The sequence below is a fragment of the Mesocricetus auratus genome, unplaced genomic scaffold (assembly GCF_017639785.1).
Source record: "Mesocricetus auratus isolate SY011 unplaced genomic scaffold, BCM_Maur_2.0 Super-Scaffold_100027, whole genome shotgun sequence".
NCBI classification, from domain to species: domain Eukaryota; kingdom Metazoa; phylum Chordata; class Mammalia; order Rodentia; family Cricetidae; genus Mesocricetus; species Mesocricetus auratus.
Window position 1 is genome coordinate 17,295,323 of NW_024429208.1, and position 25,451 is coordinate 17,320,773.

At 45.2% G+C, this 25,451-nt stretch overlaps 1 protein-coding gene across 2 annotated transcripts; it reads left to right on the plus strand.

Moving 5' to 3' along the window:
* Nucleotides 1–1,158: 1,158 nt before the first annotated feature.
* Znf365 (zinc finger protein 365) lies at nucleotides 1,159–24,399 on the plus strand. Of its 2 annotated transcripts, none has more exons than XM_005070804.4 (5): nucleotides 1,159–1,612; nucleotides 4,057–4,815; nucleotides 15,714–15,894; nucleotides 20,648–20,685; nucleotides 21,381–24,399. In XM_005070804.4, the coding sequence occupies exons 2-5, from the start codon at nucleotides 4,070–4,072 to the stop codon at nucleotides 21,640–21,642; spliced, it is 1,227 nt and encodes a 408-aa protein (XP_005070861.1). In that variant the 5' UTR covers nucleotides 1,159–1,612; nucleotides 4,057–4,069; the 3' UTR covers nucleotides 21,643–24,399. The 2 variants fall into 2 exon arrangements, with proteins under 2 accessions (XP_005070861.1, XP_012969410.1); XM_013113956.3 differs by lacking the exon at nucleotides 1,159–1,612 and adding an exon at nucleotides 1,623–1,744.
* The last annotated feature ends 1,052 nt before the right edge of the window (nucleotides 24,400–25,451 follow it).

Here is a 25,451-nt window from a genome sequence, read left to right on the forward strand (position 1 = left end):
AATATACGCATTCTGAAAGATCCAGTATGCAATGCTCTCTTGAGGTGGGGTTGTGGAAGTCAGCTTTATTTTAATGTCACTGACCCTTAGCACAACATGAAGTAGCCATGGTCTGTCACTGACATCACATTGACCTACTTAGAGGTGATTTAGAAAAATTATTCTTGGGGAAGGTTTTTTTTTAACTGAACATATTTCCCCATTTGTTTCTATTTAAAACTGTATCTAATCATTCTACCATGGTGTTATCTAATATGGAAACTGTATTACTATACATACATGATTGTTTAATGAAGGATTTGATAATACTTATGCCATTTTTGGAGAAAAGACCCTAGAAAATCTCAGTGCTTTCACATCTTTGGGACCAAGAAAAGTGAACAAGTTGCCTAAAAGATGGGAGAGGGCTGGGCCCTAGGCCTTGGTATCTCCTCTGTCGCCCAGATCATACTTCACATCCTGCCCCACAGGCAGCTCGAGTGAGCTTCCTGCTTGCTTAAAATGAGGCATACTCCCTGACTCTCACTTGTGTGCATCCTCAGACTGGAACTCTTTTTCTTTTTAGCTAGATAAACCGTTGGAATAAGTATACTTCAGAGAGTGATCTAAAATGGTAACCTCAGCAAAGAAATAACATTTCCAAGAGGGCAGGCCCAAGCTCAGCTGTCAACACCCATTTCCTGGGAGTGACTCTCTGTTTCTGCTTTTCAGAATTTTACAGGCACACAGGCTCCTCTTGTCAAATTATTGGTAAACATGAATGAAATAATATTGACAACAGTAGCTATTGCATCAGTGAAGGTTCTCTGCAAGACCACTATGTGCTCCGAACTGCTGAGCTGTCTCTCCAGCCCCCAAGGCCCCTCCAAACACACACATGCACACACATACACACACACACACACACTGACAATTAAGAAATGACACTTCTCAGGAAGCTAAATCTCCCTTCCACTGAGAGACTGGTGTTGGGTCATCCCCTTAGAACAGAGACCTCAAGATGCTGAATTTAAATGCTTATTAATGTCTGCACTTTTACTAGCTTCAGTTCTGTTTAACTTAGCCCCAGGACAGTTTTCCAGCGTTGGAATAGGGTAGTCATGTGGTCCCTCCATGCCAGGTTGCCTGCATGAAGTTCTAACATAAATACCAGGGCCTTCCTGCTGGCAGCTCTTCCTGAGTGCTTGTCAGTAGGGATCCATCTTCACGCCCACTTTCGCTGGCCCCTGTAACTGGGAAGCACTTTCCTGGGCCTGCAGCATCTCAGCTGGGCAAGGCTGGCATGCATCCCCGCCTCCAGCTCTGGGGACCATCCTGGATCCCTCCCTGTGATGTCAGCGGAATCCTGAGCTAGACTGAGGGAAAGGCCCAGGATCTCCACCAGAGGAGTCCAGATGGGGTGGACCCAGGGGTGGCCGCCCGGGGCCGGAGCGCCAACCTCGCGTCCCCGGGCGCCGCCCCCGTGTCCCGCCCGCGCCACGCTCCGCCCCGGTCGCCGCTCGTCCCGCGTGGGAGCCGACCCGGCTCAGCCTGATTTACGGCTCTGCTGAAAACCGCTCGTGCGGCTCCCGCAGCATCAGCACCGGCGGCTGCAGCGGCAGCAACAAGTCGGGTAAGTGGGCTCGGCTGGAGCCGTGCGCCCGCGCCCCCTACCCCACGGACACTCGGGGAGCTGGTCCCGGCCGCGCAGCGTCACGGGAAGTCGGAATGGCTGGCTTCCTCGCAGCCACCTGCACGAACTCGCGTGAGCACGATTCCATGCAATCACCAGCAGGAGATGGGGCTAGAAAAGCAGGGACCCCAGGCAGTTGCTGCCCAGCTTGCCCAGCTCTGCACAGGAAATCGCAGCCCTTTTTGCTAACCTGTGCCCTGGGTTTCCGCAGCACGGGTGGAAGCCCGGTGCTGGGGAGTGCGTGGTTATCCCATCTCTCCCATCCAAACATGCCTCCCTTCCCACTGCAGCTCTGGAATCCTCTCCTCCTATCCCTGCACCCCTTGCCTGCCTCAGGCTCTAGGCTGGGCCAGGGTTTTCATCCTGTTAAACATCCCAGCACAGCATAGGAAGGTTCCCCTTTGCTGGGGGGTCGGGAGACTTTGTAACCTGGAAAATGTGGCTGCCTGGCCAACAGGGCACCATTTCTATCTCAGCATCTAGATGCAGTTTGAGGATGTTATACAGACTCTTCACCCTAAGATGCTATCCAGGCCCCTTTCCTGTGGGACCCAGTGCTCATGACCATTCTTGGAGGAGATGAGTACAGCCCCCTTGGGAAACTGGGTTGTAATAGTCATCTGTTGCTAGGGCAAAGGTGACGAATTTACAAAGAACTTCATGTATGCTGGCTGATGCCCACCTGGTCCCAACACTCTAGAAGTTGTCATGCTAACAGCAGCCTGGTAGGCAGGGCAGATCCACCCAGAACATTCTATTGCTGGTCACGGCCCTGTCTATATCAAGTGATATAGACATTTGGGGTTTCCAAATTTCAGTTGTGTTGGACCATGATTATTCATGTTAACACTTTGATTAATGTTGTCACACCAGTGACTCAAAATAGTAAAGTCAGGGTCAGACAAGATGGCTCAGCAGGTAGAGGCATGTGTCACCAAGCCTGATGACCTGAGTTCAATCTCTAGGACATAACATACATGGTGGAAGAAGAGAACTCATTCACACAAGTTGTCCTCTGACCTACACACACACACACACAGAGAGAGAGAGAGAGAGAGAGAGAGAGAGAGAGAGAGAGAGAGAGAGAGAGAGAATAAGAAATGCTAAATTAAAAAAGAAAACTAAGCAAAACGGGAGATGACATTTTTTCAGCTTGTGTGATTAAACCCACTGAACTTGGCTTGATCCATCTTTCCCAAACTTGAGAAGATTGCCAGGCTTGCTCTGTTAAGACATATTCATGTGGGACACATCTCCATGTAGTGTGCCAAATTGAGGAGGGCAAACCACGTTAGTTCTATTTCTGCACCACTCTCCTCCCTCCCCGGGGCTTATTATTTCACCCCCTTGCTCCGGCTTTTTCATCTGCAGAAGAGTGTTAGCCTCCTTCACTCGGCTAGGTTGGAGCTGGATTAGAAATGTCTTTGCCTCTGCAGGCCCTGATATCTGTAACCCACCTGCAGTGGTAGTACGGCACGAGCAGCAGGCCATACCCAAGAGGGTGGCTGTGGCTGCATTTGGCACAGGGGTTTGGGTTTTAATTTCAACATTAACAAAAAATCAGCTCTAAATACTAAATGCAATAGTTGCGTAAAACCCAAGAAGCCTGAGCTGGTGTAGTCACTATGGAAATTGGCATGGGGATTTCTCAGGAAACTGAAAATAGAAATGTCATATGGACCAGCTCTACCACTCCTGGGCATATCCCCAAGGGACTCTGTATCCTACCGCAGAGACACTTGCTCACCCATATGTGCTGCTGTACCGTTCACGGTAGCTAAGCATGGGAACCAGCGTAGGTGACCATCAACAGAAGAAAGCATGGGTAAAGGAAACATGGTCCGAATACAAAATGGAATTTTATTCAGCTGTTAAGAAATTTAAAAGTATGACATTTGGGGGGAAATGAGTGAGACTGGCCATTGTGTTAAATGAAATAAGCGAGACTCAGAAGATAAGTATTAAGTTTTCTCTCAAACGAGGATCCGTGTGTGTGTGTGTGTGTGTGTGTGTGTGTGTGTGTGTGTGTTTGGGTGGGTGTAGTTCATGAAATAAGGACTAAAGGACATCTCAAGGAAAGAGAAGGGAGGTACACGTGTCTTGAAAGTGGAGGTGGGATATTGGGGCAGGAGGAAAGGGGAGCAGCAATCAACTGGAAGGGCAGCAGGCAGACATCTGTAGGAAGGCACTAAGGGAGAGGACCAGTAAGAACAAAGCAATGATGAAAAAGCCACAACGAAAACAGTTTCTTGCTTGATACTAACAAGCTAGTTAAAAACAAAAAGCCACCGCCTCCCTGGAGAGGGGCAACCATCATTGTCAGTCCGTGTGGTATCAGTAGCTGTTGACAGACTTGTAACCGCGTTGTCTTCTCCCTCTCCTAGGACTTTCAGAGTGATGCAACAGACGACTTTTGAGGAAAGCCGGTACCGTTGGCAGGACTCGCTGGAGAATGTCGCTGTGTGCCTGCCATTCCGCTGCCCAAGGTGTGGAGACCATACCAGATTTAGAAGCTTGTCGTCCTTGAGGGCCCATCTGGAATTCAGTCACAGCTACGAGGAGCGGACCCTCCTGACAAAATGCAGCCTCCTGCCATCTCTGAAAGACGCAGACCTAGTCAGGTCCTCGGAACTCCCGAAGCAGGGAAAACTGCTCCGGGGCCACGCCAAGGTGACCAAGCAGAAGCCCAGCTATGTTAACTTGTACAGCATCTCCCACGGGCACTCCAAGGACCCGAAGCCCTTTGAGGTGGTGGCGGAGAGGCCCGTGTCCTATGTGCAGACCTACACGGCCGTGGACATTCGGGCTGACTCTCTGGAAGCCCCCCGATCGAGCCCTGGACTTCCCACCCCAGACACCAAAGCTGCTTTCGAGGCCCACGTCCGAGAAAAGTTCAATCGCATGGTGGAGGCGGTGGACAGGACCATCGAGAAGAGAATCGATAAACTCACCAAAGAGTTGGCCCAGAAAACCGCGGAACTGTTGGAGGTCCGGGCAGCCTTCGTGCAGCTCAATCACAAGAAGCAGGAGGTTCAGAGGCGAGAACGCGCCCTGAACAGACAGGTGGACGTGGCCGTGGAAATGATCGCGGTGCTGAAACAGCGCCTCACAGAATCCGAGGAGGAGCTCCTGAGGAAAGAAGAGTAAGTGCTGCTGGACCTGGATGCTAACCCCTGCTTGGGGGACCCCCTCTCCCCAAGTTACAAGCAGATGTTCATTGTTGTGCGTCATCTGCACACATTCCGCACTGGTTCACTAGTGCCAGGAAGCAGGAAACTTTGGTGTTATTCACCTTCCTTGGATATGGTGGCTAACCTGGCATCAGTAATCTACTTAATGTCTAACTCCTGGTTACCCTGGAAACTGTTTCATGGATGGGCTTAGACAGAATGATAACACAGCCGGTCCATAAGGCTGCCCACAGTGGGCAAGTGACCACCAGTGTGTGTAGGTTATATAGTCAAGAATATGAGATGAGGTCTCCTTCTAATATAAAATATGTTCCAAGTACAAGTACTTTTGGCTTGTTTTCCCATGATGCTTTTCTCTCTTAAATTATAGTAACTAAAATGTCCAGAAAAAAACTACATACCAAAGAGAGCTTCATTTGCTATCGTTAAATATTTATGTTCCCATTGAAGGGATGCTCAGGTACCGTTTAGTCACATTGGACATTTTAAAAATTATGTAGTTAGGATGATTTTGAATTAGCTATTGTATTAGTTACTTTACACGCTGTTGTGATAAAAATGCCTGGTGAAAGCAATTTAAGGAAGGGAGGGGCTAGTGTGGCTTACAGTCCGAGGGCACAATTCATGACAGTGGAAAGAATCTGAGGCAGCTAGTTACGCTGCGTATAGAGGCAAGAAGCAAGGAGAGGTGACCGCTGATGTTTAGTTTCTTTACTCCTTTTTATTCCGTCCTGGATTCAGCCCATGACATTATGTCACTCGTGGTTGATTAGCTTGGGTCTTCCTGACTGTGGTTAATTTTAATCGTCAACTGGCCACAATTTAAAATCACCTGGAAACAGAAGTCTCCATGAGGTTGACTGGTGGGCATGTCTGTGGGGGATTGTCTTAATCATATTAATTGATATCAGAGAACCTCACCCACAGAGGGTGGCTCCATCCCCTAGGCAGGTCATCCCACACAGACTGTCCATATTAGGTGCAGAGGGGGGCGGAGCATAAGGAGGCATGCATGTCTTCATTTTTCTCTCTGCCCTTGACTGTGAGTATGACTAGCTGCTTCGAATTCCTGCCACGGTGTGTTTCTTGATGTGATAGACTGTGATCCGTGATTGTGATCTGCTTAAATCCTTTCTCCCTTAACTTACATTTTCCTTCTTTTCTTAATCGCAGCAGCAGAAAGGAAACTAGGAGAGCAGCTCAGTTAAAACTTTCTGGGAATAACTCCGTAGACGCAGCATGAAGTGTGTTGTATGCTGATTCTACATCACACCAAGTAGACAATCCAGCTTGAGCATCCATAGGCCTTTCTTTGTTCGCAGGAAAGTGATCTCTAACAGACACATCATTTTCTTTTTTGTTGAGGCATTCTGGCCCCCAGTGCTTCCTGGGAGGAAGTGGGTGTTTTGACCCACAGTGGTGACTCAAATGACCTACCCTGCAATGCTGCAAGATGGCAGATGAGGTGTTGTAAGAATAAAAGCCCAGGCTCACTTCCTGATACTTCTGTTTGACTGAGCTGCAGGAAACTAAAAGGGCCACAGATTAATGCATTTCTTCTTATTATATGGTATAATTTGCTCATAGTACAAATAGTAGTGGATGTGGATTTAGGGTAGTGACTGTGTAGACTGTGGAATTATGACTAGCAGGAGGTGGTTCATGTGGTCAGATGTCTGTTATTGCCAAGGATTCAGTTTCATTTGAGATGGTGGAGTCCACCAGTGACTTATTCTTCAAAAGAGTGGATAAATGGCTGGGAATGTATTCATTTGGTAGAGTGTTTGCCTAGCATGATGCTCAAAGCCTTATGTTCTATTGTCAGCACTTATAAAACTCCATGGCAGTACATACCTGTAACCCTATAATCCAGCACTCGGAAAGGAAAATCAAGGAGATAGGGAGTTCAAAGTCATCCTCAGCTTCGTTGAGAAATGAAGGCCAGCCTGGACTTCTTGAGATCCATTCTCAATATTAATTAATGAATTAATTAGTAAGTAAATGTGGTCCATCCGTGGACAGAGAAGGGTAGCTTCTGTTCATTCAGAACTGCCACCTGAACAGAGGCTTATGAAACAGAACATCCCCCGAGATGGAAGGGTACGTGTTCTCTGTCCTCTCCAAGCCCACCCCAGCCCAGCATCAGAAAATAGCACTGTGAAGGTTTATAAACCTCCTCCCAAGCCTATCTCGTGTGCACACAACCATTATAACTGAAGTACATACTTATAATGTTCCCCTAGATGGACCCCTGACACATACATACTGCTATATCCCTGGATCTTACAGGTTCTTGTGCTTTCATGTGGCAGGCCTCTTTGGTGTCCTTTGTACAGAAAGCAGAATTCTTCCACCCCTCTGGACCATTGCATGATATTTCTTGATATGGCTACAGTTATTGTTTTAACCAGCATGCATCATTTTCCTAGAATTAAATATCCCATTCCAGCTAATGTCTCATGACATCTTTGTTCACATTTGTGTGAGTTATAATCTGGCAATTTTTAAATTTATTGTCTGGAATTGATGCCAGAGGCGCATGTTTGCTAAACATGCACATGGCCACTGAATTACAGCCTTGGCATCATTGATTTTTTTACACGTCATGTTTTAGTTGACTGGGGGGGGGAGAAGAGGGACATTTAGTTTAAAAAGAAAAAAAAACCACTTGGATTAAAAATATAGAGAAATCGCTTTAAACTTTGAAATATAAAGTCATCATTTTTCTCAGCCTCTATGGGAGGCCATCTTACCAGTTTCTGTATTCATGCCTTAAATAAACACACCCTCTGTACATGGGTTGGAACAAAGGGTCTTGTTCCTAGGGAGGACACTGAATCTCTTGGTCTGAGTGCAAAGAGAATGACAGTCCCCTCTGTCCCTCCGTGTCCCTGCCCTGCCCCCTACTCTGCCATCTGAGTGGGAACAGAGACAGCTGTCCATCAGCCACAACAGTGGATCCCAAATAAGTTGGTCTGATTGTGTTTGCCTGGCTGGCTCCCTTGCCATATTACTATTCCCTCAGAGAACTATGCCTCCCAGAGACATGGCATTTCAGCCAAGGAAACCTCCAGATAATCCCTAATAAATGTCCCATTGTGGGGTCTCAGGACTCTAGGGACAAGGCTAAAAGTGCATTTCTGAGCAAATATAAGTTGTCACTATCCTGTTTCAGATTCATTTAAATCTGGGTAGGCTTTAAAATCCAGAGAGCAGATGTGGTTAAGATAAACAAATGCATAAAAAAAGCAAATGTAATTGGCTTTAAAAATACCTTTCATTGAAACTGAAATTAATAGATCCAGGGTCAGTCGGACATGGTAATGTATCCCTGCAATCATAGCACTCGGAAGTCTGAGGCCAAAAATTGCCTCTAAAATTCAAGGCCCGTCTGGGTACCCTGGCTAGCTTTAACTGTCAACTTGACAGACTCTAGAATTATTTGAGAAAAGAGTCTGGAATGAGTGATTGCCTAAATCAGGCTGGCCTGTGGGCATGTCAGAGTGATTATGGTGATTGTTCATTGATGGATGAGGTCCTAGCCCACTGTGGGTAATACCATTCCCTAGGAAGGTGAACCTGAATTAGGTAAGGATAACTGAGTATAAACCTGTATGTCTTCCAGTAGCATCCTCCATGGTTCCTGCCAGGCTTCTTTGGCAGTGAACTGAGTTCCTTGTGTAGAATAGGAGGCAGGTCTGCTTTCAGGATTCTGCCTTGATTTCCCTTAATGGTGGACTGTGACCTGGTAAATGGACTAAACCAGTTCCTCCTCCCCTAAGTTGTTTCTTGATCAAAATAGTTTATCACAGAAACAGGAAGGAAACTAGAATACGAATGCTGAGATACAGAATGAGTCCCAGGCCAACCTGGGCTCCAGAATGAGACCCTATCTCAATAGCTTAGCAAACTCAAAATCCAACCAAACAAAGCCCTGGAGTCACCTCCAGGCGGCATGAACTCAGTTTGCAGCAGTTACACAGTTCTTAGTGGAGGTGATTAGAGTAGGTCATCTTTTGGGCCTTTGCCTTTTGCCCCCTTGGCAGGGTAACTATAAGTTCTGTAGTACAAATCTGGAAAGAGAATTTTCTCATCATCTTCACAAAGTCAGTGTGACTTTAAAAGCCCTGACGATGGGAGATGTGTTTACTTATTGACAAGCAGACTTAGCTGCAGGGTAGCACTGTCACTAATCAGGTAAATCAATCCAGGCCACCTTGCAGTAAGGGATCCCTAACCAGAACAATGGAGTTAGATAATCTCTCCCTGGGTTTCTTGGTAATATAGTAACACTAAATTTGTTACACACTTTCAGCCATTAAGTTTGGAACATGCTACTGGGCTATCTTTGATGTGCCCTTTGTGGGACTGGAGATGTCTGGAGAACATGAGATTCATATTTTTCCCTAAGGTATGAATATGCAGAAAGCAGAAAGCATATCCAGAAGTGTGTGTGTGTGTGTGTGTGTGTGCAATTGTACACTTGCTCTTCAAGCTTTCCCTTACTGGTTTGGAACTTGCCAAATAGGCTAGGCTGACTGTCTCTTTTCTCCTCCATCATTATAAGCAGTGCCACTGTACCCATCTTTTTTTAAGTGAGTTTTGGGAGCAAATTCAGGTTCTCATGTTTTCCAGGCAAGCACTTTATTGACTGGGACATCTCCTCTGCCACCACATTCCTTTTTGTTCATTTGTTTTTTGAGACAGGGTTTCTCCATGTAGCCTTAGCTGTCCTGGAACTCACTCTGTAGAACAGACTGGCCTCAGACTCAGAGATCCACCTGCCTCTGCCTCCCTAGTGCTGGGATTAAAGGCGTGACCACCACCCTGTGTGTGTGTGTGTGTGTGTGTGTGTGTGTGTTCGCTGTATTTTTAAACTTGGGACTTTATTGGGTAACTTCAACCTATTGTGCTGAGATTACAAGTGTGTACCACCATGCTTGACTACAGGGTAGCTTTAGCTACCTTAGGGCCCGAGTGGAGGGCACAGTTTTAAGTTAATAAGATGTTGAAGAGTAGACCTGTCCACCTAGAGAAGGCATGAGAAGGGAAGGGAGGGGAGGGGTGCTTTTCCTGTAGTAAGCAGGGGCCAGTGGCACTGAAAGTCAGAGAGTCCCTAAGTGCACCCCGTGGTTGGTGATTTTGGAACTGGAAGGTACCCTGTGCCTCCTTCAGGGGGACACTTTTGTTTTTTTGTTTTTGTTTGTTTTTTCTTGTTAAAGAAAAAAAAGGCTGAGAGTCAGGAAGTGACTTGCCTAGGAATAGATCCTGCATCAAAGCTGAGTGTGAAACCCAATTGCCCCATCCTCCTGCTGCGGTTCACTGTGTCCTTGCTAGACTTCTGACGATGCGAGATTTATCCAAAGCATCGGGACTTATGTAATCGCAAGTGTGGCTCATTTTGGAAGAGCTTACTTCCCAGCTATTTTGAGATGGCTGCTACGGTGACATCATTTATTTTTCTGATGTGAATAAAGAGAGAGTCAGCTGACACAGGTGGGTGTTGGGAACCAAACCCAGGTCCTCTGCAAGAGCAGTCACTGCTTTTTACCTCTGAGTCATCTCTCCAGCCCTTAGTTCCTTTCTGTAGGTGATCTCTGTTGCTTTCGGACAGACACACTAATACAGAATAAACAGGAAGTTAAACAGGTTTTCTTAGGTGTAGTACATGGGAACATTTAGAAATACAGGAAACATTTTCTGGTTCTGCCCTCCTTCTGTTTTTCCCCCCTCTTTTCTCACCCTACCTGAGAAATTACCCTGAGTAATTTTGAATGCAGTATTAATTTGCTTACAACGAACAAAGTTGTGTGTGTGTGTGTGTGTGTGTGTGTTATGTATGTGCTTCAGTGGGCGTGTACAGTTGTGTCATGTGCATGTGAGGCCTGAGTCTGACGTTGGATGTCTTCCTTTAGCACTCTCTACCTTTTCTTTAGGATGGTCTCCCTGGGACTCATCAGTCCCGGTAGGCTGACTGGCCAATGAGCTCCAGGAATTCTTTTGCTCAGCATTGGAGTTGCAGATGTGCTACCAAGTCAGTTTTATGTGGTTTTATGGGGATCTGAACTCAGGTCCTCATGTTTGCACTTTACCCACTGAGCTATCTCCCCCAATCTGCTACCCCCCAAAAAAAACTTAATAAAGAGCATACTTATTTATCTGAGAAGCCAAAAAGAGATGGGTGGGGCAAAGAGCCACAGAAACAGGGAGAAGCCAGTTTCGAGATTGGGTGGCTCCCTGGGGACTGTGGGACTGTCCTCTACCCTCCAAGCTTGCAGCTGGATTCCTGGTGCCTGGAGGGGGTGACTCTTGCTTCTCAGTTTGCCTCCTAGCTGACATGACAGACCATCTAAGGTGCTATGTGATCAATAGTTAGACTATTTTTAGCTGGAGGTAATTTTATCGTTTCATATACTCCTGAAGAGATTCATTAATCAGTAATGTAAAATGAAATTTAAATAACTTGATCTTTAGTCTTCCTTTGGGAAAGGGAAGCCAGCTGGTGAGAAAGTAATTTTTAAAAAAACAGGAATCCAGCGTAGATCCCACCCTACTCCTGTAGGGGGTGTCTGCGGTTTATTCATTGGCTTATTCCCCAAGACCGATCTAGAAAGAAACAAAGGAAATGAAGGGTCTTTCTTTTGATTGCAATGCTCTGGTAGAGCTGTGGTTGTACACTTGTCCTTCATTAAGAATTTGTTAGGTCTCTGTTATCTCCTAAACTCCTGTGGACTACACACAGTGTCCCTGATGGTTAATCTTGATAGTCGACTTGGTGGGACTTAGCATCACCATGGAAACAAATCTCAGGGCACATCTGTGAGGGATTATCTCAATTAGGGTAGCTGAGTGGAAGGATCCAAATATGGGCAGCAGCCTTCTCCAGGCTGGGGTCCTGAACTGAATAAAAAGGAGAAAGTGAGCTGCGGGCTAGCACGTGCCCCTCTGTGCTTCCTAACGATGGATGCCATGGACCAGCTCCGTCAAGCTCCTGACATGGTGAGATCCCCTCCAAGGGATGGCATCCTCTGGGTCCGTGAGCCAAAATAAACGTTTTCTTCATTGAGGTGCTTTTGTTTGTTTATTTATTTAGTCTCATCAAGGCGAGTAACTAGTATGCTCCCCCTAAGTCAATGATCCCACAACTGGTCTCCTGTGGTGGGTGCCCTGAAAGAGAAAAAGGTTCAGTGGGAGCCCACAGCTCTCCATCATGACACATAGGGGTGTGTCTGGGAATGGTTCCTCCAGGGAGAGCATTGAGAGAGGGAATAGGGAGAGATTCTGTCACAAGGTAAGACTCTGGCTCTCTGGCTGGGTGCTGGAATGAAGGAAGTAGAAAGAGAAGAAAAGGTTTTGATAGCAAGCTGTAATAGGTGATAGGGACCATACATTGCCCCTCTTTAATAATATGTAGTTCAATGAAGACAAATTGTGAATATCATAATATATTAATGTTCTCTTCTGTCAGTACCCACCTCTGTGTGTGTGTGTGCACGTGCGCCCGCTTGCGTGCGTGCGTGTGTGTGTGTGTGTGTGTGTGTGTGTGTGTGTTGTCTGTTCTTGTGTGTGCATGAGTGTGTGAAAGCCTGAAGTCAGCCTTGGGTGGAGTCCCTCAGGTGCCATCTGCCTTGCTTTTTGAGGCAGTCTCTCACTGGTCTTGGGCTCACTCAGTGCACGAGGATGGCAGGCCAATGGTCCCTGTAGATCCACTTGTCTGTCTGTCTCCACCTCCCCAGGTCTGGGATGATAGGTGGGAGCCACCACACACAGATATCTTTACTCACTGAGCTATCCCTCACCATTTCCATCACTTTCTAAATTTCCTTCGAGGTGTGTTGGCCATGTGATGGTACATTTTGAGTTTTCCAAGGTTAGCTGCCTTTAACGCATCTCTGAAGAATTAATCCGTGGGGCTTCAGTCTCTAAAAAATGTAAATACAATGGGTTGGTGAGGTGGTTTGGCGAGTTAAAAGTGTTTGTTACCAATGCTGAAGACTTTGAGTTTGAACCCCAGGATCCATGTGGTAGGAAGAGAGAACTCACTTCTGAGAGTTGTCTTCTGACCTCCACATACGCACAGTAGCATGTGCGTGCGTGCGTGTGGGAGTGTGCACACACACACACTAAATAAATAAATACATTCAGTAATAAATAAAAGTAATGCTACTCAGGTTCCACAGTTTATGGCCATCCGATAAATGAGTGAAAGCATGAGTAAGCAATGTTTTCCCCCCTGAAGTTCTGGCTGCACAGAAAGGGCTTTCCCCTCTGTGCCTTTTATCACCTGTGCTGATTTCACAATGCCTTTAAATCCTGGGACTAAATCAAGAGTCCCAGAGCTGCAAATCACTGCATAGAAATGAGCTTCAATGTCAATTTCTTACACCGTAACTGGCATCTTCCCCTTTTAGAGTTAAATGTTGCTTTTAATAGGTATAGTTTCCATAAAATCTTGGATTTAGTAATAGTTTACCCTTCTTTTACAAACGTAAGTGATACGTCAACCATGGGACAGGAAGTGACTTCGGAGTGGTTAAGGAGATTCCCCCCCCCTCCCCACACACACCCTGACTGAATTCCATTACGGTTGGCCCTTATCTTTGCATCTGGCCTGCCAGAGTTTCATGCAGTGTTCTGACTCAGCAGGGCAACAACCTAAATTAAAACCATGAAGGGAGCTTCACCGCTCTGTGGAATTACATCATGTCCTTCTTCCTAGGCATAAACCTTTGTCGCTGGATATTTCAGGATCTACCGTTTGTAATATCTGCCTTAACCACCACACAAAATGCATCAACTGTTAGCACAGACCACAGATTTTTATGAAAAAATAACCGTCTCCCTCAAAACAATTTAGTAAGAAGAGGGATATTGCTTTACATGTTTCACAAACATTTTATTTTTAAAGTTTAATTTACTATCATTATTGCAAGTGTGGGTGAGTGTGGATGAGGTCAAAGGAGCTGGGGTTCTCCTTTCTTTGTGGGTTCTGGAGACCATCGGGCTCCCTTACCCACTGAGCCTTCTTGTGCACCCTGCGAGCACTGTTAATATCTGTCTTCTTCGAGCACATCTAGACTTTAGTAGTTCTGAATTCAATTTGGTACAACTGTTTTATTGTTTGAATGAAAATAGATGAAAGATGGGTGGAGGCCACACAGAGACCTTGTGAGCCGGTTGAGGGGTATTTTAATCTTTGTAGACAACCGCAGATGATGCTCTGCCAAAACTCAAGAGGTGGTTGTTTCTAAAAGAGTAACTATACTGTGGAATCAGAAGCCAGATCATGAACATCTTGTTCTCTTACACTGAGATCCACTGTTCTGTCAGGTACCTTGAACAAGTGTTTTATGGTTTGGAGTATAATTACCAAAGAAGTTATAAATGCAATCCCCACACCTCCTGCCTTTTGTTGGTTTGTCTTTGAGGCAGAGTCTCATGTAGTCCAGGCTAGCCCCAAACTCACTAGGTAGCTGATGATGATCTTGAAGTTCTTTTTAAAATTTTTTTAAATTAATTTGTTTTTTACATTCCAATCCCAGTTCCACCTCCCTCTTCTCCTCCCATTTCCCTAACTCCCCCCCTCCCATCTGCTCCTCAGAGAGGGTAAGGCATCCCCTAGAAAGTCTGTCCCATTATCTCCTTGAGGCAGGATCAAGATACCTCTCCACCTCTCCCATACCACTGTGTCTAGGCTGAGCAAGGTATTTCTCCATATAGAATGGGCTCCACTAAGTCAGTTTGTGCATTAGTGTTAGATCTTGGACCCATTGTCAGTGGCTTCATATATTGTCCCAGTCACACCATTGTCACCTATATTAAGGGAGTCTAGTCAGTCTTATGTAGACTCCCCATTTGTCAGACCTGAGTCAGTGATCTCTCACTAGCTTGAGTCAGCTGATTCTGTGGGTTTCCCCATCATGGTCTTGACTCCTTTGTTCATATTATCGCTCCTCCCTCACTTCAATTGTACTCCAGGAGCTTGGCCCATTGCTTAGTTGTGGATTTCTGCATTTGCTTCCATATGTTTCTGGAAGAGGATTCTAGCTTCTCTGGGGTTGCGGATTGTAGGATGAGTATCTTTCTCTTTATGTCTGGTATCCACTTATAAGTGAGTAAATACTATATTTGTCTTTCTGGTTTCATGTTGCCTCACTCACGATGCTTTTTTTTCTAGTTCTGTCCATTTGCATGCGAATTTTAGGTTGTCAGTATTGAACTTCTAATCCCCCTTTCTCCAGCTTCCAAATGCTGGGCTTATAGACATGCACCACGATGCCCAGTTTTGTGTGGTTCCAGGGATCAAACCCAGGGTTTTGTGTAAGCTAGAGCAGCACTCTACCTTCTTCCCTATCTAGAGATCCTATGCTGTTCCTTATGGAAAGAAAGGTGTGTGTCTCGGTGCCCCGTAGTCTCTCCTATCATTTTTCCTAAGTCTGGGGTCTTCAGGATCACCTATAAGCATCTGAGCTCCTTTCTCTATGTGCACATGCTGGCACAGACTCAGATCCATCTGCGTCTATCTGGATTCTGATTCCCAGGTGTCTCTGGGGCTTCTTCCTCAGGACTTCCTTCTGGTATCTCCATCTAAAAGATTGATCTTGATTTTCCTTTCTGAAGTATTGCCACCGTCCCTCCCCCAGTCACTTTGTCACCTTGTACCTAGTTTCAGTGTTAACATACCTCCTGACATACGCGTTTATTTTGACATTCTGTGGTGACTGGCTCCCCCTTCAGCATGCAATCCTATCATCTTATGCCATGGCCATCACAACTGATGAACTGTAGGTGTCTGTCAGTGGGCAGTGAATGAGTGACTTCCAATGTCACTTTGCGTTTTTCCTTTACAGAGAAGTTGTCACATTCAACCATTTCCTGGAAGAGGCTGCTGAGAAGGAAGTTCAAGGGAAAGCGAGGCTCCAGGACTTCATTGAGAACCTCCTGCAACGGGTAGAACTGGCGGAAAAGCAGTTGGAGTACTATCAAAGCCAGCAGGCCTCCGGCTTCAGCCGCGATATCAGCGAGCACGTGGTGAGTCCAACCCAGCCAAACCCCAGTGGTGGTTCCCTGAGTCCAGTGGGGATGGATCCAGACAGAGCTAGGACCGAAGGGAACTGTGGGGTTCACAGGGGCTTTCTAGTATCATTTGAAGTCCCCAGCCAGGCTGTGCCTCCGTCTGACCATGGCACCAGGGCTTCAGGAGGAAACTAATTCGAGGGCACACACTTCCCTGCTTTTCTTTGACCACCAGTCCAAGCTGAATTGGTAGAGATACTTTTTATCCTTGTAAAATAACAAAGTTGGAAATATCTGAGCTCTGGCCTTAGTTTTCAAGTAGACCAGAAGGTACCCAGGGTTGCAGCTCTTCAAGATACTATTCTGAGGATTATCATTTCAAGGAAGCAAGATCCAGCCATATACACTCGGCTCTCTTTACAAGGGAGGAAAATGCTCTTCAACCGTGCTCGTAAGTAAAACTCCCTTTGAGTGGCTATTCAAAAAGAATCCATGGCAGGAGATAGGTTTTGGTATACTACTTCACACAGGGGCCTCAGAGGCTTAAAAAGCCTACCGCCAGCCTAAATTAAATCCCCCTGGGCGCTTAGGAATCCAGGTGTTGTTAAGTGGCTTGATTGATCAAGACTTCTGGCTTCTCAAGGGCAGTAGGGTGTCTGACCATGTCCCAAGCAGGGTGAGTATATGGTCAAATCTGCCTTCTGTATAGAATGGAAAGATAAATAAAATAAAATAATCAGTTTCAGGACAATCCCAATAATGTCTTACCTAGTTAGAGTATGTCCTCTCTTGACTAGCAGCAGCTGGAGGGACACTCTGAGTCCTCCTGGCCACCTTCTTGCATCATTCCCTCTCCCAGGGAAGGGCTGTGGCCTGAGGTCATGGAGCATAGATCTCAGGTGAAAAGGTTTGGCTTCTGGAACACGCTTAACTTGCTTCTTGCTGAGCCACGACAGTTTGCCTTCCTGGACCTGTAACTCTTCTGGAAAATCTAAGTGAGTGGGGCCAGTGCTCTCAAAGCCCTTTTGGCCTCTTAAGTTATCAGTTTACCTGTGGTGTCTCGGGGTCTTGAAGTTGTATACAGCATTAACATGTTTGGTATGTAGTTGGATAAGTTACCCCAAGCACAGCCATGTGTAAAATCCTGCACTCTACCAATGGGGCCTTAAAAGAAAACACAGTGAAGCTTTCTGTGCTCATGCCTGTTGCTCAACTTATTTTCCCAGCTTGAAAATGGAGTCTTTCACATGTATTTAATCTTGCAATCAAAAGCTGAATAGTAGCCCTCCTCTTCTGGTCAGATATATATTTGCAAAACTGTACATGAAATGTATGTATACTTACACAGACATATACACACACGTGAACATGTGAAAATTCACACAGTGTACACAAACAAATTCATTCACACATAAATTAAGTATTTATGCTTGTCTCTTTTATGGTTCAACCACATGATCTACCCTAAGCCAGCTGGCTCAACCTAAGGAAGCACTGGCTAATCCAAATGCTATTAAGTTCAGTTGAGGCTGGAATGAGCAATTTAGATATGAGAGCTGTGTGACTAGCACGATCAGGCTGCAGTGAGAGGAACCGCCTAATTGTTGTAGTTTGGAGCTCTGGTCTGAGAAAGACCCAGAGTAAAGAGAGCTAGGTCTTCTCTCCCACACTCTCTGTGACTATGGAGTGTTGTGGGATATTATTGTAACTGGGCCAAGATGTGTTACATTGTTTATGCTGTGGAATACTATTTAACTCTGTGAAGGTGTGTTACATTTGTTTCTGCTGCTTTTGTGAACCATGTAAAGATATGCTGTATTTGCATTAATTAAATCAAATTAACCTGGGCTCAGAGAGGCGGGGTTAGCAACGGGTTGACAAGAAGTAGCCTAGCTTGTTTGTTTTTTAAGTTGGGGAATGACTTCCCAAGACACCAGCAAAGAGAGAAAGTTAGCGGGTTGCTATTCTAATTCTCTGAGCTCACAGGTTTTCACCCTAGCCTTTGTTAGAGATTTAGTAAGAACTACCTTTAGTGGCAGCAACAGAGCCATTGTGTGGGGAAACAGAATTCCCCCACCCCCACCCCCAGGCTATGGCCTTAGCAGCTGGCTGCTAGTAGTTGGAAACTCAGTCACTGTAACAAACAAAGGTAAAACAGCAATGGAGAAGGAATAGCTTGGATGCTTCTCTCTCACTGCCCGTTCCTCTCCCCCTGCCCCTAGACACACTCCAGAGAGAACGGTCATCCTTACAGTGCTAGGTGGCTTGTCTCTTCCAGAAGGTGACTATTAGCATTGCATCCTTCCGTGCTGTGAGAAGCTTCCTTTCCCTTACTTACCTTTTGTGCTTTTTCTGAAACAATGTTTGGCATCCTGCATCTTTCCCCGAATCCCCTTGAGCATCTATGTTCTTTTTCACCTGGCCGATTTCTAAAAATATAGTATGCTTACTCAGGTACTTTATCTTTGTGCTCTAAAAAATGCTGCCAAATCAGATTCAAAGTGACCTAATATCCCATCTGCCAAAAAAAATGTTCTCAGAACCACTCAGATGGAGGATTGTGAAACAGCTTGGATAATCTTGGTTTAAGTACTTCGTTCATTTCCTCCAGGCTGCTAAGTGAGGACTAGCAGTAATTCATTAACACGTATTTATTGAGGGCACAGTGCTCATGAGGTTCTGATGCCATGAGCAAGGTCCTTTTTCTCTTGTGTGGAGGGGACAGCAATAATGACATTCTTGCACGATGCCAACTTCTGCAAAGTCAGAGAAAGATGATGAGGTGACAACGTCTGAGGTGTTCGGGATGGAGAGATGCTTTGGGGCAATGGAGAGAGAAAGAGCCCTACCCTGCACTTGGCCTGGATGACGTGGGATCACAGTTCTGTGGAAAGTCAGAAGCAGGGTGTTCTAGGCAAGGATACTGCCTCGCAGGTGCTGGGAAGGGGCAAGCTTGGCATGGTTGAGTGGTAGGAGGCAAAGTTGCAGGTCATGGGAGAGGAGTTTAGATCTGTTGGGTCCCAGCCCCCACAGAACTCTGGGCATTGCTTGTCAGCTGATAGCCACAGGTGCATCCTGCTCTCTAGTCCTGGCTTACAGCCCCGGCCTTGCCCCACTGAAGTCAATATCTAGCACGAGGAAAACACAAGCTCTAACACCTGAGTTTTTCCACTGTGCTGTAAGTCTGTATATAAGCCTGCTCCCTCTACAGAGAGAGAGAGACAGAGACAGATCTTTTAGCACTTTCAATAAAGACATATACACACACGCATTCTCTGGTAATAAAGGCACAGACGCATTCTCTTAGCACAAACGGCTGGACGTCTGGTCATTTCCCTATACCTCGGACTTGCTCATGGTGTGAGCACCACATACATCTATTCCCAGTGCACAGGGAAGCTATGGGGAGGCTTCCAGGAGGGAAGGGCATCATAACGAGAGAGGCTAGGAGGCTATTATGATCGAAGGTAAGAGGCGGTGGCTGGGAGGAAGCAGCAGAGGAATACAGAGGTGACAGCTTCATTTGCATCCTGGAAGAAGCATGGGCCCTGCTGGAGGACCACACTGAGGAGGTAGGGGAACAGGTGGCCTGAAGAGACATGAAACCGAATCTTCAGCAGATACTGAGCATGTCATAATTCCCCTGGTCTAGATTCCAAGGAGGCCTTTCTCCCATATTTTTTTCATCCTTCTCCTTTTTGAATCTGCTTGAAGATGTGACATGACTTCATGCTAGGGAGAGCTGCTTGAGGGAGGTTGGGAACCTAGGGCTGGCAGTACCCTGGGCTTCCCCATAAGTGGAATATGATGGCATCTGGATCACAATATGATAATCATCAATTTATGCTGCCAATGAAGGCACTCTGAGCCCAGCCACAAAGTACAGGCAGATATTTTATTTCATGGGCTATTAGGAACGGACATCATCACGATGGTAGACGGCCTTGGGGACATATGTGGGGTTGGTCTTCATATGTTCTCATTTTAGAAATGATATATTTAGGAAATGACATTTGATGCTCATTTCCTCTCAGTTGGTACTTTGTGACTAGCTACAGCTGTACTAAATCAGCTGCAAATACAGCCAGATCCCAAGAAATAATGACACATTGTGCTGGATTTTAAAAACATGCTTTTTCCAACACAGATTTATTGGGAGGCTTTTTTTTAAGTTTTGAGATATTCTGATACAACCTTCTTGGGAAACTAAGAGCAGGTGTCCACAGAGGCTCCCTGAGTAAGCAGATCTGGGATACTGCTGTTCTTGGATGCAAGCGATGGCACCCTAGGTAATGCCACCAACTACTTACAGAGCTCCTTAATGAGAATTTAGTGTCTTAGAGAAGCCAGAGTTTTAAACACGTATCCAGGAGCTGAGGAGATGAGTCAGCAGGTAAAGTGCTTGCTGTGAGGACCTGAGTTCAGATCCCCAGGACCAACATAAAACATGGAGCATGGCTCTGTGTGCCTGTAACCCATATACTGCAGGGGTGATGGTGCAGGAGACAGGTGGATCCCTGGGACTTAACAGCCTAGATGAAAACAATAAACTCCAGGTACAGGGAGAGACCCTGCCTTTCGAGAATAGGGTGGAGATACGCATAGGAAGACATCCAGTGTCTTTCTCTAACTGCTGCATACACGTGCTTGGTTAAGTGCATGCCCCAACTGAATACTCCATTCAGCCCCCTCCCCACATACATATATGCACGAGACACACCAAGCCTTCAAGTGAACTAATGTTTTCTCTTCATTTGTTTCCCATCAGCTCACAGACATCTCATCGAATAGGAAGCCCAGATGTCTGTACGTATGTCTTTTTTTAATATATACTCAGGCCATTGGATAATGTTTATACTGTATGCTTTCCCATTGCATTTGATAATATATCAATGAGTGGATTCATAAGAAGACTTACATGAATGTTTACCTGCAGGCGGGTACCACTTTTAAATAGCCAGCAGCTGGTCAGTGAGCGATACTCTAGCAACAGTGGAGTGATCTTCCCAGGGTGTTATCTACTGTAATTTTTTCTTACTAATGTATAATGTTTATATAGAAACATATATATTACATATGTAGCATGTCATATATATATGATATATAGTGTATTACTACATGTCATATGTGATATATAGTGTATTACTACTTTATATTCACTATTTCTATAAATCACATACTTTTGAATATATACACAACATCTTTTGCTGAATCTCCCGATGATCACCTGAAGAATTAAGAGATGTGAGTTCCATCCTGCATGTCTGCACAGCATCCTTTTAGTCTACATTTTCTGTGGCTGTTTCGTCATTAGTAGTAGAGTTAGCAATATGCCCCTGGGATTTAGCTTCACTCAGTCACAAGAACTGTAGGGAATTGAAATACCAGTGACTTATGTCAGCTGGAATACGGTCGCCATGGAGAACAGGAGTGGCTAGATGTGTTGCTTTTAAGGTATAAAGAAGGCTCTCTGTGTGTGTTCCTCTCCTTGACCCCTCTAGAAGCCGAGGGCATGCACATTCTGTGTGTAACCACCCAGAGCTGAGGGCCCATCTCCACCTAAAGGGGAGGAGCTACCTGAAGAAGGCCAAGGATGAAAGAGTCGGGATGCAGCCTGCCAAGGCCATTCACGAACAGGCTGAGTCTCCAAGAGAATTCTTCAGACCAGCGAAGAAGGGGGATCATCTGGGCCTGAGCAGGAAAGGCAACTTCAGGCCCAAACTGGCTAAGAAGAAGCCGACAGCAATTGTGAATATCATCTAGAGCATGGGTGGCTCGGAGACATCGCCACAGGGCTTGGGGAATGATGTCCCAGGGGCCAACAGGGTTGTCCTTTTGGGCATGTTGCCGTAGGAAGACACCGCAGAGCAAGGGGCCCACAGGGACACCCTGATGAACCAGAAGTTAGCAAAGGGGGTCTCTGTGAACCAAGATTGTATTTCAACCTACTTGAGGTGCAAGCAAAGCAAATTACATAAACAATAAGAAATACTAAAGTAAAATTTGAGTTCTGGTAGACATGAACCCATAACTTCTAGAATAATTGGCCCGGTCTCCAGCAGTCCTGGCATCTGGACTTCTGTGCAGTGGTCATTACTCAGGTCACACAAGATGCCAGGCCCTCATGTCCACTGCTCTCTGCATTATGGGGCAAGGAATGTGACTGTGAAGTTCTTCTACTTTTTAAAAAGCTATATCTTATTATTGTTGGTGTTTTGAGGCAGGGCCTGGCTCTGCTATGTAGCCCAGGCTGGCTTCGAACTGGCAGTAATCCTCCTGCCTCTGCCTCCCGGGTGCTGGGATTACAGGCATGTGCCACCACACCCAGCTGGGAGTGTAAAGTTCTGGCCAGGGTAGTGAAATAAAAGGTCTTTGTTCTTGTTTGTGTTTAAATTCCCCTTGATACATTTGAAAGTCTCTGTAGAAAAAGTTCCGGATACCCTTGAGTGTTCTGGTTAATCAAGACTTCATTCTCCTGGGTGGCTTACTGATGGGTTCAGTTAGACCTTGGTTCTCACTTTGCCAGGTGGCTTTTAGGTTTGTTTAATTCAGATCTGGGGTCCTTCAGAACACATTCATTCAGATTTGGGCGCATCCCACCTGCCTTCTTTGGCTAAGCACGTGACACCCTCAGAGCTGTCTGCCAGCCTGTACCTAGGTAGCTGCTAAAACCCTTGGGGTCAGCAGCATCATTGGTGCGGTGTCCGAGTTCTTGAAGTGCCAGAGGATGGCACATTCAGCGTACCAGGAACACCCTGGACATGCTGCAGGGACGCCCAGCTTCTGCTGCCACCTGCTTCCCCGGAAGTACCACAGGCTTGCTATCTGTTAACTGTGAGCAAGCATGCCCTTCTCTTTGCTGTTTTCTTTTTCTACCCGGAAGCTCACTTCACCTCCGATTGCTTCTATGACTAGTGTACACTTCCCACCTGTCAGCCATACACCTAGGGTGTTCATTGTGCAGTGCATTCTATTGTAATTTCAGGAAAAATAAAAGGATGTATGACCTCTGACACCATCCTCCGCAAATGGTATTGTTCCCGTAGAAGAACTCTCAAGAATCTCCCATTTTTTTAAATGTTCTTCTAGAAGGAATGTCCATGTTTTTCCTTAAATCGCACAATACTATCAGGTCTCTAGAGTGTGCACATGCTGACATCCTTCCTCAAACAGGGATAATGTTGTCCATAAGTATATACATATATAATACACATACAATATATATATATGTCAAGCATATTAATAATTTATTTTTAAATACTCATGGAAGATGTATGTGTTTGTGGTGGGTGGCTTTAAAACTATATAACTTTGCTTCTGGAAATCAAATTCTCTTACTTCAAAAATGAGAACTATAACCTAATTAACACTAGTAGAATTATTGTTATTGCAACAATCATCTGAGTAGCATTACATTAAAAATAGATAATAAAGCAGTTACTTAGGATGACAATAAACTGAAAAGGAGAACTCATCATCTTCAGATGCTTTGAGCCTCTCCTCATGGAAAGGCTGATGCTTGAGTCCTCACTGACTTCTGGCTTCTGGGGGCAGATCTTCTGTGTGGTGTATATAGGCAGATACCAAGGGAAAGAACACAGCTGTGGATGTCACTGTTGAGGCTGATGTTGTGGGAACGGTAGTATTATCATTTATTTAGATAAGAAATCTCCTCCATAGTTATTTATTATTGAGGTTCATGTCATGATTGCATTTTAGCTTTCCCCAGACTGAAGATGTGACTGGGTGATCGTATTGCATGCTCCCTGTCCCTTTGTAGTATGTACTCAACACCACCAGCTTGGTTTTGAAGATAGTATAGCCGGACTTGTTTCTCATTTTATTTAAAGTAATTCATTGTTGGTGTTTATTGAACATGCCGAGGAGGAATGGCAGCCCTCTTTAACAGTGATACACATTCATCTTTGGGAAGCACTGTAATGTTGTGTCTACTCTATAGACGTTACACAAGACAAATGGTTTTGAGATTTAATTACTAAATTAAAAACTTCTTTTAAGTTTCATCTGGATTCTGACCCCCATGCAAGGAAATGTACTAAGCTCAATAGACTTCCTAGGGACATAAATCTGCTGTTGAAGTACGGGAACTGGTTCGGGGAGGGGATCATTCATTCACACCATGGCCAAGTTCCATTTATGCACTATCTTCAGGTTTGTTTTTTGTTCCCTGAGGCAATCAACCTTAGATTTGAGACAGTGACTTTTTGAATAAATCACCAAAGTTTTTGAGAAACAATAGTCAATGTTTAACTAATGTAAAAATTGAACTTTATTATTTGTTTTGTAAGGGGAAAAGATCTGCTCTTTCCTCCCAACCTTCCCCCAGAAACTAAGAACATATTCTTATCTGTAAGTGTGGCTTGCTTGGAAGCTGTTTTCCAGTATTCTGCAGGGTCAGTTAATTGTGTAGAAGTTAGAATATTTCTGATCCCAGGGTGAAAAAAGAGGAAGTTTTTAGATTATGAAATATTATGATAATAAAGTTATATTTCTGACTAACGTGTTGGTGTGTTTCTTCTAGGTCAAGTGTTTTGGGAAAGTCAGGTTGATTGCTCCACTAGCGATGAACAAAACTGTGCTTCACAAATAAACTGTTCATCACGAAGTAATCACTGTGACCTTATACATCTCTGAGCCTTCAGGAAAACTAGCTTGCTCATCTGCATGCACTCTAGTACTATATCGCAGTATTCTTTTATATCTGTTCGCATTAAGGGCATCTCATTGAAAGCCTGCTCAGCATCATTCCCTGTCCTCCTCTATGACTATGAATAATTTTCCCAACACCTCAGTTTAAGCTTGCCAACTCTTAGCAAAAAACTATAAACAGACGTCACAGTGGGTCTGTGGCACATCCTTGTTGCTGTAAATCACAAAGAGTACTTAGAACAGGTTGCAAAGAGAGGAACCATTAAACCACTGGTCTTCTAAGGAGCATGGAACTATGGGAGCTCAGTGAACTCCAATTGTCAGTCTGTTCCAGCTATGGGTGAGATGCCCTTGCTCTGCTCTCAGCTCTTAACTCGTGTCAGGCTAGTTGGTGTACCATGTTACAGTTTTTCTTCTTGAAAACTAGCATGATAGTCCTCATTGAAGGCATCGGTGTAAAGATTCCACTAGACTCAAGATAAATGATAAATGGCTGTTTATCGGGGAACAGTTACACAGAAAAATACAAGGAACTGCAGGAGCGTTTCTCTGCCCTTCCTACCCACCAGAACAATTGCTCAAAAGAAAGCCATGCCTCTAGCTTCTTTCTTCTGTTTCCATCTGCCTGAAACTACGCCCAAAGGGGTGTGGTCACTGTTACAGATTCACCGACTAGACACAGCCACAATTCCCCTTTTAGTCTAAAGGACAAGGTTTTAAACCTGGTGCAAAAACTATGTATAATGATAGCCAATGTCAAGTATATTCCAGGAAAAGGAAAGGTAAACATACACAAATTAAAACCTACAACCAACAAGAGCAACATTGAGCAATAGACATATGCTAACCCTCATACTCCGCTGGCATTCAAAAATGTGAGTTAGTGTCTTGATTTCCAGGGA

Excerpts from the sequence above, each read along its gene's own strand:
- Znf365 (XM_005070804.4), top strand. The coding sequence starts at position 4,070 with ATGCAACAGACGACTTTTGAGGAAAGCCGGTACCGTTGGCAGGACTCG. Across the intron at positions 15,895-20,647 it reads GCGATATCAGCGAGCACGTG|CTCACAGACATCTCATCGAA; the intron begins GTGAGTCCAACC and ends GTTTCCCATCAG. Across the intron at positions 20,686-21,380 it reads AATAGGAAGCCCAGATGTCT|AAGCCGAGGGCATGCACATT; the intron begins GTACGTATGTCT and ends TGACCCCTCTAG.